The sequence below is a fragment of the Sciurus vulgaris genome, assembly GCF_902686455.1.
Source record: "Sciurus vulgaris genome assembly, chromosome: 17".
NCBI lineage: Eukaryota > Metazoa > Chordata > Mammalia > Rodentia > Sciuridae > Sciurus > Sciurus vulgaris.
Window position 1 is genome coordinate 12906077 of NC_136478.1, and position 15139 is coordinate 12921215.

Here is a 15139-nt window from a genome sequence, read left to right on the forward strand (position 1 = left end):
AAAGTCCCATACAAGCCAACAGGGCCTTTCAGTATATACAACAGAGCTTTCTGCTTTTTGAAATGTACCAAAAGTCACCATAAGCATTGAAATCTGGAATTTGAAATTGAAAGGGATGGCGCTGCATGGGCACGTAAGCCGTGGGGGTTGCCACCTCCTTCCTCTGCAGCCCACAGGGGAGCTCATGGTTCCGGGGCGGGGGTCGCTGACTCTTCCTCTTCCACTGTCAACTTGGTGCTGGGCACTTCCTAGGCAATGCTTGTGATGCGACCACGTGCAACAACTGGCCAACTGGACCAAATCCAGAAAAAGTGTCCTCTCTACAGGATTCTTCTGTAACCATCACTAAGCAATATCCTCTGCACAGGATCCATAAGGTTCTGGCACCAGGTTGGGGTTCTGTCTGAAGCTCAATTTGAATGGAGCAGGGACTGGATGTGAAAATGGCTGCCTTTCCAGGGAGTAAGGAAAAATGAAAATCAAAACAAACCATGATAATGATAGTGGCTGCCAGCTGGGGCCCGATGTCTGTCACGAGTCAGCCGCAAACTATAATCCTGTTCCTTCTGACTGCGGTTTTAAGAAAATTAGTAATATTCGATCCTTCAGAAGTATCTTACAAATGCTGGAACTAAAGGTTATTCAAGTGACAATAATTTGGGGTTAGGAAGAGGGCTACACCAGATAAAAGTAATTGAGAAAACTATTTCTAAAACTAAGAACACTTTCAATTGAAAAGTCCTAAATTCTGCAGAACAAACAAACAAAATACCCCCAAAACCTGCCCTACTATATTATGTCTTTTCTTGTGCAAAAAAAAAAAAAATCAGTTTATAGGAGGCCAGTAGGTCTAAATGTTGTTGTGACATACGCAGAAACAATGCACTCATTTACAAAATATACCTCTTATTGTCTTTGACTTGCTGTTTTCTTTAATTTCCATTTTTGGCAAATAGCAGGCTGTATTTCATACATTCTCATAAACTACTTTAAAATGCTCTCGGAAGGAAGGGAGAATAGAAAATAGAATAAACACACTAACGAATTTGTCGCAAAGGATCCAAATTAAAGGAAAGACTTCGGGTCGCAGAGACATTTTAGGAAGAGTTTTTCCAGAGCTGGAACCAGGCTTAGGATCCTTCGCTAGGAGAGCTGGGGCCTCTAAGCCTCTTCCCAAGCTAGGATGATATGAAATGTGCTTGATTATTTGCCAAATGACTTGCATATTGTATTTCTTCATCAACAAAAGGATTATAACCAAGGGGAACTGGGGATGGGGATGACGTGGTTCGATGCAGCTTAACCCCGCAAATCCGTTTCTGTGCTCATTTTCAAAGACGTGCTGCAAAAATCAGGCCACTGTCTATGAGCCACAGCTGGGTTTTCAACACATGATGACCCAAGGCCTACTCACCATGCGTGCCCGAAACAATGCGGGAATGAAGGACTGGTTAGACAGGGTGAGAATTCTGGAAGAGTCCTTTAGGACGTAGATGTTGCCGAAATCAACTTGAGTTGGGTGTACGTAGATGACAGGACCTTCTCCGATGCTCTTTAAAAGACACACCTGGGTTTGAAGTGAGAGAAAAATAAAGGACCAGCTGGAAAGGCTAGCTTTAAAAATCAGCTCATCAGAAGCTCATAACCACCCCTTTTATAAGAAGCAGGGATAAAGGAGTGCTTATGGGAACTGTCTTCCCTTCCTACTGGCCACAGGGACAGCCATGCTGGGTCAGACCTCTGGGTCCAGCCCAGAATTCCCATGCACTGAGGCGAAAGCAGACTCTTGGGCCTCTAAGACCCACGCAGCACTCCAGCCCCGAAAGCACTGAGCATGCAGCTCAGGGATGCCTCTTTAGAGCCAGGAATGGCTGGTTTTGAGTCCCATTTTCTGTCATTTCAATAGCAGTGACAGGAAAGGGCCACTGCACATAGCTGTGCCGGTTGGTGGCTGAAATCCACTTTCAATAGGCCTGCCAGAGAAGGTGTGCCTTTTTCTTTCATAAAGCACTGGCTACCCTCTCGTGAGTCGCGTCTGTGCAGGACCATGGGGTGTCCCACTGAGTCTAGCAGGGGACGTGGACTGGTGGCATATTTTGGGGGTGGTCTGCCTTGGTGATGCCATTTCATAACTCAGGTTGCTTATCTATGGCATCTTTTATGGAAGGTATAAAAGCAAAATCCTACTTTATTATACTCTCTAAGCAATCAGAATCCCTTCAAGCAAATGTAAGCTGACATCATCTAACATCCAAGTACTCCAAATGCCTAGGGACACACAGCCTGAGCAACTTCCTTCAAAATTTATTCTTTAGTTCAGCCCAAGCAGCAGAGAGCTTTCCATGTTCTCCCTCTTACCTCCCCTGGAGAGACAACACTTCTTATTTCTTTCTTTCTTTTTTTTTTTTTTTTTTTTTTTTTTTTGGTGCTGGGGTTTGAACCCAAGGGAGCTTAACCACTTAGCTGAATTATATCCCCAGTCTTTTAAAATTTATTTTTATTTTTATTTTTTTATTTTGATACAGGGTCTGTTGCTGAGACTGGTCTTGAATTTGGGATCCTCCTGCCTCAGCCTCCTGAGTTGCTGGGATTACAGGCATGTACACGGTGCCTGGGAAGACTACTACATCTCTTAACAGCTTTAGTAGGTTAATCTGGGCTATGGTTCGTATGGTCAATATACAGGAGAAGATCTGGTGAGCAGAGAATGAAACTGATCTCTCATTTCACACATGACAAACTAGTGATGCTTGAACCCAGGTTTCCATCTAGAACAATCGAGGAGCTTATTAAATACACAGATGTGCTGGTCTGGAGTGGGGTCATATGTGTATGTGTGCATGTACGTAAAACTTCTGTGTCTTAAAACAACTGCTGTGGAACAATACTGCTTTGTGTGTGTTGGGGGTGGGGTACTGGGAGTGTTTTACACTGAGCTACATCCCCAGTCCTTTTTTTGAGACAGGGTCTCACAAAGATGCAAGTCCTTGAACTTGCAAACCTTCATCCTCAGCCTCCAGAGTCGCTGGGATAACAGGCATGCACCAACATGCCCGGCAAATACTACTACTTTTTGATACATCTGCAAATAGATTCCCCAAGTAATGCCACGTTTGTATTTTGCCATTGTAGAGTGAAAACATAAAACCCTGAAACTACAAATGCCTAGAGGATGTGCGAATATGGCATGAGCCCTAAATGGAGCAGCCTGACCGTCTGACAAGAAGCACGGCGATGAAAATTTTGGTTTTGAAAATTGGCTCTCACCATAGGAGGGTTCAGGCTCCCAAAGACGGAGATGTAGACTGTGGACCTGTGTTCTCCAGTGACCTGGGTCTTCAGGCCCAGTGGCAGGTGCACAGTGCTGTGGGGGTGGATGATCCCACGGGGGTTGGGGCTGCAAAGCAGCACAGCAGGCGGGTCCTCACACACCTGGGGAGACAAGCCAGGGGCATAAGCAAGCCGTGCACGATGAGAAACAAAGAGCATAATGATTTATTTTGAAACGAATGTTGTCCTGAGACTATGGAGGTTCTTTAGAAATGTCTCATTGCTCAGGCAAGTCAATGGGCACTAGCACCCCAATTAGGCCAATAGGAAGTTTGGCTAAGGGCAGTGTGCATATGGCCAAAAATCCAAAGTGTTCAGCACAGCAAAAATGGTCCATAACACGGAGGAGCTCAGGACAACAGTCTTCCATGGCCAAGTGCCTTAACCTGGCTCCCCACCTTGCCCTGCTGCACTCCAGTGGTTGGGGCCACTCCTCTGGTATTTCCTGAACACATGATGCTGCTTCTCACCGCCAACCCTTTGACCTACCTGCTATACTCTTCTTGAATTTCTCCCAGGTGCCCCCACACTCTAGGGTCATCCTATAAAGTCCTTTTCCACAGCCTACACTGGACAGCAGTAACCATCAACATATCCATCTTCTCCATGGGTTGGAGACCTCGAAGGGCACGGCCCAGGCCCTTACCCTCACTGTATGGCTACTTTCTGGCCCCAAGTATATACTCAGCCTGTCTTTTTAAAAAGAGGAATGAATTACTATCACCCAGCATTCACCTATATGCATTCCTTACAAGTCTTTTTACAGCAATTACTAGCTTGTATGCAATGACAATGCTGTAAAAATCCCACGGTCAGGCAAGTTTGGGTAATTCTGAGAAATACTTCTGAGGGCCTCAGCTCCCTGGGAGGAAGAGGGCACAGGTTTCACCTTCTGAAGCATCCCATAGTCCTTCCACCTCTGGCCTGGCCTAGCACAGCCCAATGCAGCACACTTGCCTGTGCAGCCACACTTGGCTGAGCCCATCGGAGTCCAGCGCAAAAGGGAAATCCTCAGTATTGTTCCTGTATTTATCCAAGTGTTGATATTTTGCTCATTTATTGGTTTTTAAAAATTAATTTTGATTTCTTAGAACATGGCATAAAAACATTATGTATCTACATGTCCGTTTGACTCCCCTTAAATTTTATGCCCAAGGCAAGTGTCCTACCCTATTCTCAGCCCCGCTGTGCAGAGATTGCTTCCACCGAGCCCAGGCGCAGGATCTTCTCTGAGTTCTTGAGATGACCGTACTGCACAGGGCCAGCTGTTCTGCTGCTGAATATCTCAGTGTTTGATGTGTTCTATGACCCCACCCTTGGCTTCTGTTTTGGTCTCAGAGATGCCCATATGATAATTCTAATTCCCTCTTCTGTGTAACAGTCCAAGGGCTAGTGAGAGGTAGCTCTCTTATCCTAGCTAAGTCCTTACTGTTCCAGACTAAACACTTGAGATGGCTCCTCTCGTGACTTAGATTTGCAGATGATAAGGGTCACATTTTTGGTTACTCCAAACATGACACATTTTTTTCAAGTTCCCATTAAAAATACAAGGATAAGATCAAAGGCAAATTCTTGGTTATGTTTTGACCAGTGGCTATTGACTTCCCTCAGCTGTAGCCAAACCTGCATTGGTTTTATGGCTTCCTTACCTCTCTATTAACTCATATTGAACTGGCAGACATTAAACCTGTTTGACTTTTTTGCATGAATTTATATTTGAATACTGTACTTATACTAATGAAGTACTAATGAGGGTTTTTTTTTGGGGGGGATGGGGTGGGGTGGATACTGGGGATCGAACCCAAGGGTGCTTAACCACTGAGCAACATCTGCAGCACTTTTTGTTTTTTATTTTGAGACAGAGTCTCACTAAGTTGCTTAGGCTTGCTAAGTTGCTGAGGCTGGGTTTGAATTTGTGATCCTCATGCCTCAGCCTCCAGAGCCAATAGGATTACAGGTATGTGCCACCTTACCTGGCTATACTACTAAAGTCAAATGCATTCTTGATAAACTGTATGTCATTAGCAACCTTCCATTACTCTAGTCTGTACAGATCTTTCATCCATATGTGAACTGCTTAGTCTCCCACCTGGCCAGGTGTAGTGTCATGTGAACAGACATGTTTCCTAAGTCATTAAGAGACAATTCCTCCTCCTTTATCTTCCCATATTACCTCTATTACTCTGGTTCAACAAGTCCATTTATAAATATTGCCTTGCTTTATCTCAGTGATGATGTTCAAACCACAGCCCTGGGCATAAATGAAAACTTCTAGTTCATTTCCCATGCTCAGTTAGTTTATAGGCAATTATTTGCAGGTGCACTTCTGCATGTTGGCTTAATTGACACTTTCCCTTCTTTATCAAGGGCAATTTCCCTGGGAAATTAACAACTGTTTACACCTGCAGCTGCTCACTCATGCAGATGGCAATCCAGCTGTGGCTTTATAACCCCATCCCCAACTTATCCGAGGGTTAAAAATCAGAATTACATAAGGGCATGTGTTCAGGATTATGGCTGACAGAAGGATGTCTCTTTCTCATCCAGAAATCCAATGGAAGAAAAACGAACACCAAGGAAGGATAAAGTAACTCACCTGAGGCAGGATCTCATAGCATCCTGGGAGGTCATCAGGATTGACAAGCTGGATCACTTTCTCGTAGGGGTAATTCAGGAAGCAGCGCCCAAAGTCCACCTCTGTATTCACCAATTGGAGGTCAGGTACAACACACCTGCTCGAAACAACAACAACAACAACAACACATTAAACAATTCAAAATAGCTTGTTTACATGCAGAAAATGCAGAGTCCTAAGTTAAATGCATTTGTCACTGTCACAAATGTAGTAGTTTTTCTCTAATAAATACATTAATCATTTTCAAATTTTCTCTCCTGTCACCCCTCTCTCCTTGCTCCCAGTCACTATTTTCTAATCAAAAAAGGAATAGAAGCAGAAGTCCTTAGACTGCTATCTTTGATGGGTAATGACTCACATTTCCATTGTTTTTCAATTTGGCCTTCCTTTGGTAAAGGCCCCATGGAACAAGTTCTATAGAGTAGTGGGTCTGGTCCCATGTCAAGCAGGGCTAATGCCACCAGAATGGGGTCTTGACTAGCTGTGACACTTTGGACCAGGCAGAAAGTCCCCCAAGGACTAGCAACATCTCACATTATCTAAATAATGGTGATCATTCTAATTCCTATGCAGAACAGCTGTCTGGGGTGAGTAGGCTCAGGCAGCTGCTCAGCCCAGGACAGGTGCAGTGACAGTGGTTCTGAGGTGGAGGGGTTGGGCTGGGGAGGGAGGGAGGGCTGTGTGTAGCAGAGAGAGGAAATGAAGCCCTGTGTTTGCAGTTGGTCTGTTATTAGGCGACCTGGGCTTATTTTGTGTCTGTAGCTCTCAGAGTCTGACGTGCCTGGTGTCATTATGGTAACACGCAGTGCGACGGTGAAGAGTGCTGGCTTCTCTACTAGACAGAGCCGGGCTCACTGCTGAGCTCACTGCACACAGCCTGGCTCTCTCTCTCGTGGAGTTCTACGTCTCTCACAGGCAGAATGAAGGTCATTCGAGGGATGGACGGTGGCGTTACTCACTCTTCTTTGGTGTCATGGGGAATGCGGGAGGAAATGTGAGTGGAGGGCAAAGCCCAGTGCCAGGGAAGTACGCAGCAAGGGAATGGCACCCCTGGTGCTGGCCGGCAAGCTGCCACTGCTGGCTCTCTCAGAGAGTCACTTTGGGGAACAAGTTCTGAGAGCAACTCTTCTGGCAGAGTCAGAGAGCAGTTCCTGCAGATTACACCAAAAGTAACGACATGAAAGTGCCTTTCTGTAACCCGAAGCTTGTGATTTAGCATGAGACGAGTGTTCATTTTTAGCTGGGATGGAAGTTGTCAGTTGACCCAATGACTCTCTTAAAGTTGATCCTTTGCACCTAAAATGCTGTGACTCAGAGGGTTGATAATATTTCACTTGGGTCACAGAGTATATGTTAGTAGGAAATTCGTAGCCTCTTTAGACTTTTTTTTTTTTTGATTCTGGATTTCCTATTGAGAGCTGTAGGGAAATGGATCTGGAGAGTGTAAGAACAAGCCCACACAGAAAACGAATGCAAACTGGACTAACAGGCAAACTCAAGTACAGAAAGGACCACATCAAAGAGTTTTTGCTGTTTTTAATCAATCAAACAAAAAAGGTTAGGTCTTGAAGGAATACTAAATAAGCCAAGGCACCACAGTGGTTCCTTCTACCCAGAGGAAAAGTCTCATTCGAGTTCTTTCAGGGCTGGGATTTGTCTTGAATTATGTCCAAGACACACGAAATGGTGCCACTTAATTTCTCCCCACTGACCTGTCATCTGCACCTTCTTTACGGTGTATCTTCCTAAGATACCTAAATTCTAGAGATTGACAGATTAGCATCATTGGTCTTACTTAGTCAATTTCTCTCTTCTCTATGCGCAGCATTTCATCCGTACACTAAGTCCCCCATCTGGACACTTAGGCTTTGGGTACAGTGAAATCTCATGAGTTATTTAGAACCATGTCATCATCAGCAGGTGACACGAGCTCCCTGGAACTGGGTCAGGAAGACGGAGTCAACAAATGGCAAGAGCCAGGGTTTTAATCTGACTCCAGAGCCCCTTGCTGGGAGAACTGGTGAAGGTCCTGAGGAGTTTCCATCTTAAGAGATGAGCTTACTGGGGGGCTCACTCACAGCCTGCAAGTCAATCATGGTTAATGATGACCTGGAGCAGGGCACGCTGGCTAAACCTAACTTCCACTGCAGGATAGAGAACAGTGCCTTCCAACTGTCTGATTCTGGAACACTAAATTGAAAGGTGACAGTGAAACCAGCAACTCATCATCCCTTTCTGCTAAACCCTTTTTGCTTACACTATTTTGAACCATTGGAGAGCACTGTTTTTTTTTTTTTTTTTTTTTTTTTTTTTTTTAACAGCATAGAACACATGCAACCTTTTGTATCCCTATCAAAGGAGCTTTAGAAAAATTTTCTCTTCTAAAGTTTTGCCATTTAAGTTCATTTTTCCTTCCTGGGAAGGCAGAACAAACCCAGCATCCGCTAGCTGGCCGGCGAGCTGCCTTCTGGGAGCCAGCCCCTTACTGGGCCCAGGGGGGCTCTCTGGAAGAGAGGAAGCCGTAAGTGATACCTGGCTGTAATTAAGAGGGCCAGCACTTCTTCCCCAATGCCCTCCACATCCACCACCAGCGCCAGCTCATATTTCTTCACAGTGTTGGAGCATAAGGTCACCTGGAAAGGAAAGGTGAAAAGTTGCTGCACCTCCAGGCGGCGATAGGAGCCCGGGTGGGGAGGACTATGCTCATCATGGGGGCGGGAGGGGGTTCTAAGTGCTTTATAACTGTATAGCATTTTATGTTTTTAGTCAAAAATGTTACCTTGCCGGGTCAGGGCATGATGGGTATTTTCAAAGGCCAGGTTAGAAACCACATGGCTTTCAGTACAATAGGTCTGCTTGTTTCTGAGCTGTTTTATCAAAGAAGCTGCTTATCCACGCAAGGGAAACGATGACCACGAAGCAGGAGAAACACCAAACAAACTGATCATCGAGATCAAAAGTCTTCCTTGTACCTCTTGGTTATATGGATTATGAAAATCAAATATACTGAAGTTATACAATGAGATTTCTCTTAAATCACGATAAATGAAAATATTATATAAGTTCCAGAAACTGGCATAGGAAATCAGCCCCTGCCCCTGGCAATATTCACTACAAGAGCAGAAATTGGGAAGTTCTGAAGAAAGGTCCGTGTGAGGACGATATCTGACCAGAGCATGTTACCCTGTGTTTTGATTTACGACTGTCAAACTTTATATTTAGGCTTTGAAAGCCTTGTTACAACTTCTAATTGCTTTAAAATGATTTGCCCTGGAAGAGATCCTTGTACATCTAGAGGACAGCATCTTACAAGGGTTAAGGCTTTTCCATCTATAAATTATGTATCGAGTACTAATTAAAAGTTTTTCTCTTGCAGAGGGAATCACTGGATGCAAATCTGAGTCCACACGGACCTGGCTGAAGTGCAGATCAGAAGGGAAAATTGAAGTATAGAGAAAGCTTTTCCGGACATAAAGGAGAAATAGAGTGAAGGTGAAGTGATTGATTTGGAAAGAGAACCTGCTGGATTTGGACGTAGCAGAGCATCGTGGGGGTGGCTGTAACCCCTTGTTGATGCTTCTGGACTGCGGTGAGAAGGAAGAAGAGCAAGAGCTTGTGGCAGAGACTGCTAGAGACATGATGCATTGTTGCATTGTTAAAAATCTTCCTGTGCCATAGGCAAGATAGGTAATAGGAGGGCTGAGCATTATTAAGTAACGTATAAATCAATACATTGCAGCAATTTTTTTTTTAAACCAGGAACACCATAGTTAACAATCCTGAGAAATCACAATGATGGGTGATACCATCAAACCTCACTTGATCTGCAGAGAAGCACTTGAAAGAACTGAAAACTCCCAGAAAAGGTTCAGGATTAGTAGATTTGAAGTGAGATATTTAAGAGGCATTAAAAAACAAGCGTGGTGGTGCACGTCTGTAATCCCAGCAGCTCGGGAGGCTGAGGCAGGAGGATCTCAAGTTCAAAGCCAGCCTCAGCAATTTAGTGAGGCCCTAAGCAACTCAGTGAGACCCTGTTTCTAAGTAAAATATTAAAAAAGGACTGGGGATGTGGCTCAGTGGTTAAGTGATTCTGGGTTTGATCCCTGGTACCAAACAAAAACAAAAACAAAAAAACCAACCAAGTTTGGGGGATAAAATGATAGTTCAATTAAATATTCAAAGGTATGAACTGAAGAGAAAATTACCATATTTAGCTGTGAAGTCTTATCTTTTTTCTTCTCAAGCAAGTATAAAATCATTTCAATTTAGCAGCCTTCAATATTTCTAGACCTCACTGGAGACGCGACCCTGAGGGAAGACAGCTGAAACCTTTCTCAGTGACCGTGAATGAATTCTGCTGTCGGCACTGTGAGGCCACAACCAAGACACTGTGCTGTCCCGATTTCATGGGGAAATCAGGGGTGAACCACCCGCCTCCTCACTGCTCTTGCTGTGGGTCTACATCCTCAGCACTGATGGCAACATCACACACACGTTCACCGTGAAGCCCAGATTTGTGTTACGGATCTGAATAAGCTGGCTACCATCTTTGTCTTAAGTCTGGATATTTATTGGTAGAAAGTCTGAAGGAAAGAAGCACCTAGCTATTGATGAGTTCTTCAAAGGTTTCTCATTCGTACTGATGGGTATGCTATCTATATAGAGCAGTGGTTTCACTAGAAATACCTAGAAGTCACTGTGCTAGCAAAGGTATCTAGATTAACCCCAATCTTCCGGAGCAGAGTGGATTTCTTTGCCCAAGGCATTTGAGTCTGCCTTCTTTTGTCAGCGGTTCACTTCCCCAGGGCCTGCTTCCCACATGACTTGACGGGCACACCCTCCCACTGCCTGATACCACAGAGAGCCCTTGGTGAGCTCCTGATAGCTGCTGGAAGTTTGGCAGCTTGTCTGCGTGTGCTGGAAGGCTGCGCCCTTTACCCTGATAGCCGTGAATCCCTGGGAGCGGATGGTGCCAGAGTTGGGGATGATGGTGAACTCTTTTGGTTTCACTGTGAGTATTTCTTCATCGGCCCCAGATGGTCTGTTGACTAAATCCTTCTCACAAAATGCAGTGCTTTTGGGGCCAAGTCCATCTTCAGGAACACGCAGTTTGAAGGTCATGGGGATCAAAGATGTATTATTGAGGGAACATGTCAAAGTATGAGGAAATCCTGGAAAACAAAATACGAGGTAACAGATAAAAGACCCCAGTAGTCTCCTTTGGCCATTCACCTCCCCTACCAACAGCTCAATTTCTACGATGAATCAGTCACGATTCATAGCTACTTAACTCTACCTTGCCCTAAATATTGTTTTCATTCACACAATCAACATCTGTTCATTCATTTACTCATTCATTCCTTCAACAAATATTTATTATGCATTTCCGATGTAGCTGGTTAAACAGGAGATACGAAAGAAACCCCTTGATTGGCACCCAGGCCCTTCCAAAGAGGCAACCTCTATTTTTCATTTTCTGAGCTGTCTTACAGAAGTATATTTATTTTTTGCATGAATACATACTTTCAACATAGAATCATGTTTGTTCTTTTTTTTTGCAAATGTGTGAAAGGAGAAACCTGTGGGTCTTGCCTGCTGTGTGACCCAGAGCCTGCTAAAACATGGTAGAATCAGTTCTAGACCTGTCTGGGGAGTATGCTCTGTTAAATAATAGCCTCTCTCCAGACAGGCTCGAGGATCTGCTCTGGAGTCTGTCAGAGGCTAGCACCTGACTTGGCCCGCTTTCGGACAAAGCCACTTTGTCCTGTTACACCTAGCTCATATATGTGCAGTTCAGAGACTCATGTTCCTTTCTTAAAAGATAGGAATCTTCCTCGCCAGCAAGCAATAAAGTGAGCTCTGATTCTGGATTCCCTGGTGGCCACTGTATCTGTGATCACTTTCAGAATGATAGGAATTTTCTATAATCCTGGGAGAACACAGTGCTTGCCTCTATTAGATTATTGCTCTCCTAGAACATGACTACAAAAAATACAATGGGTCTCTTGAAGATCTTCTCTTGGAACTTCCAGAGGAACTGCTAGAAGTCAGTTTCACAGTGGTAATTACTACATGACCATGACTTTTCTGAACTTGCCCAGTAATGACGCTTGAAACTAGACATCCTATGTTACCTAACCAGTTAGGGGATAAATGCTCTACAAATATAGGGTGGACCATGAAAAGAGGGTCCTATAAGGAGTCAGATGGGTCTTCCAAATCCCTACCTACTTTATTCCTTGGAGTCAGAAGTTTTTCATAGAATAAAGCCAATTATAGCCTCCTAGTTAGAACAATTCCTGGTATTAGTATCTGGAATACCCCACACTACTGGTCAAGAATCCTAAAGAAAGGGGTTATTATTTCATTAAGGACCGAATGGTTGTTAATAAGAATGCTATTCTAGGCTTCTGGTTGCACCCAATTCTAACACCATTTTATCTCTAGTTCTACCTCAGCTGTCGACTTCTAGTTAATGTCTACTAGATCAAAAGTCAATGTTTATTTGCCTTTTCTCGGAGTAATTAACAACATGACCGGACAGAGTGTTCAAGAATTCACAGAGGGAAATCATACTCCTCCCAGTACTTAAATAATAACTTGAAGGACAGCATTCTCAACAGATTCAATTCTCCTACCATAGACATATTTTACCTAAGAAGACTTCTTGAAAGAAACTAGCAGGGCTGGGGATAACTGGTAGAGTGCTTGCCTGGCATGTGTGAGGTACTGATTCTCTGCACCGAAAGTAAGTAAATAAATAAAATAAAGGTCTACTGACAATGAAAAAATATTTTAAAAAACCTAGCAGATGAAGATCATAAGGCTGCACACGTACACACGAAAGAACAAAATATAATTCTTTAGGAAGATGGTACATCTTTTGGAACATGATCTCATATTCAAGAATGGACCCTGTCTGAAATAAAGTATTTAACTGATGCAGCAATACGTGAGATGAAAAATTAAATCACAGTGTAGAGACTTTTGGGATCCATGGAGTATTTTGGACAATGATTCCTAATATTACTAACAAAATAAAAATCTGCACAAAGTGAAGGAAAATGTGTGGGCAGATCATTATGCAAATCAGCTAGCACTTTGTAGTTGCTCACTGAAATAATTCAGAATTTGGGAGATCAATAAACACATATATGCAACCCAGTTTGGACATATAAGATGCACCCCTCAGGTTTAGAAAACCAATATTGCCTAAGATAGGGATCTTCTGATCACTCCTGTGGTCTCTGACACTCCAACTACGCCACCAAATCTGAGATGATCTTTGGTCAAAATGTTGTACCGCACATCCCAGCATAAAAAGGATAAGAGAATCTCTGCCTAAGAATCAATGGGAAACTTTCTCCTTTGGAGCTGGGGACAAAGCTTGGCAATGACTGGCTGCTACCTACCTTGCACCCTATGAAACTGTGTAAGTGAGATGTGGATTTTGAGAATGGAGATGGACAGTGCCCACACCACAAAGTACAGAATATGTGCTTTTGTTCTTTTTTTTTTTTTTTTTTTTTTTTTTTCGGTGCCGGGGATTGAACCCAGGGCCTTGTGCTTGTAAGAAAAGCACTCTACTGACGGAGCTATCTCCCCAGCCCCAGAATATGTGCTTTTGATTGTCTATAAATACTTCGATGGGTTTGAACCTTCCTATGCAGAAAGATGACTGCTACAACTGGGACTGAGAGATTTCAGGTTATAATTTTCCTGCCTGGGAATATCACCTTATACTAGAAGAATTACAAAGAATCTTACTGTTTGCTAACCATTTGACCCCAAATTTCACAATCTACAATCTTTGAGAAATGTAGAGCACAAAAAGAGTATTATGGATTTTAAATTAGTCAGGATCTCCGAGGCCCTTGGAGCTTCTTGGTGAAGTCTTGCCTTTCCTTCTGACCGGCCTTGGATCAAGCGAGCTCCCTCTGGAACTCACAGAGGTCTATATTCACTTTAGGAGATCATACCAAGAATGCGAGTCTTTCACTGATCTGAGGCAATCTTGCTTCATGTGGCCATAACTAAAGATTGTAAAGCACCCACTCATCTATCAGTTCAAGAAGCCTTCCCCCGCAAACCTACCCTTAGAATCTCTCCCCTCTTTCATTCAACCTGAAGAACAAGTACTCTGAAAATTATGCTGATGAACGTCTTTAGAGCTTTCTAACAATTGACCCTGAAGTCACTAGGTGGACTTTTGAGTAAAAGGAAGCTCACAAAGGCTCAATTATTGGCACAGAATTCTAGGCCAACCATTAGTGTCTCTCAATAACTTGAAAACCTTACTGCCCTATCTTCCAGTCCATTGCTGCTATAAGATATCTGCTGTTAGTCGAATGATTTTTTTAATAGATAATTTTTCTCTCCAGTAGCTTTTAAGATTTTATCTTTATTTTTAATGTTCTTCAGTTTCACCATGATGTCTCTATGTTTGGATTTACTGTATCTGGCTATATACTGTAAGTACAAATATTTGTCTTTAGTTTAAAATTTCTCAGCTATCAGCTCTCCAAATATTGCTTTTGGGCTATTTTCATTCTTTCTCCTAAAACTCCCATTAGATTCATGTTGGAAATTTTAAATCAATGTATTTTCCTTGTTTCCTTATTTCCCCTTCATATATGTTAACTCTTTTGCTGTAAGAGCTATGTTCTGCATGAATTTCTCAACTAACCAGTGAATTGTTAATAGACAAGTTTTATGTTTGATTGCCAGAGTTTTAGGAGTTTAAGTGGAGGGGAAGGGAAGAGGGTGGAGGATTCTCAAAATTCAATGTGTTGAGTTGTGCTTAATTCCTTGATATCTATACAATACTCCTATTCTCAGCTACACCTGATGTGCACAAATCCATAAATTCTTTTGTTCATCTACTTCAAAGGAAATTCTTATGCCAGCTGCCAAGCTGTGTGGAATGCAGTTAGGTTTGGGTGGGGGGTTTAATTGCTGCATCTAGAATGTACTACTCATGTTGTATCTAGAACTCAAACAAAAGGAACATTATTGAATGTCTTTAAAAAGTGCGTTTATTTTTAAATTAAAAAAAAAAAAACATAAAAGCCTTTGGCCAGTGATGATAATTTCTTATAAACAAAATCTGTCTCATGGGTATATTAGGGAGAATGCCTGCACTCTGCTAGAGACACATTGCTTCGAGTATCTTTA

The 15139-nt window shown here is 43.1% G+C and overlaps 1 protein-coding gene across 9 annotated transcripts in view; it reads right to left on the bottom strand.

Moving 5' to 3' along the window:
* Positions 1-15139, bottom strand: part of HYDIN (HYDIN axonemal central pair apparatus protein) — a 427212-nt gene that overhangs the window by 240680 nt on the left and 171393 nt on the right. For all 9 annotated transcript variants that reach the window (XM_079117081.1, XM_079117080.1, XM_079117074.1 and 6 more), the window contains 5 exons: positions 10904-11136; positions 8498-8598; positions 5927-6062; positions 3268-3432; positions 1415-1567 (listed from right to left, as the gene is read on the bottom strand). In XM_079117081.1, coding sequence (XP_078973207.1) covers positions 1415-1567; positions 3268-3432; positions 5927-6062; positions 8498-8598; positions 10904-11086 — 738 coding nt within the window. In that variant the 5' untranslated portion in view covers positions 11087-11136. The remainder of the gene's footprint in view (positions 1-1414; positions 1568-3267; positions 3433-5926; positions 6063-8497; positions 8599-10903; positions 11137-15139) is intronic.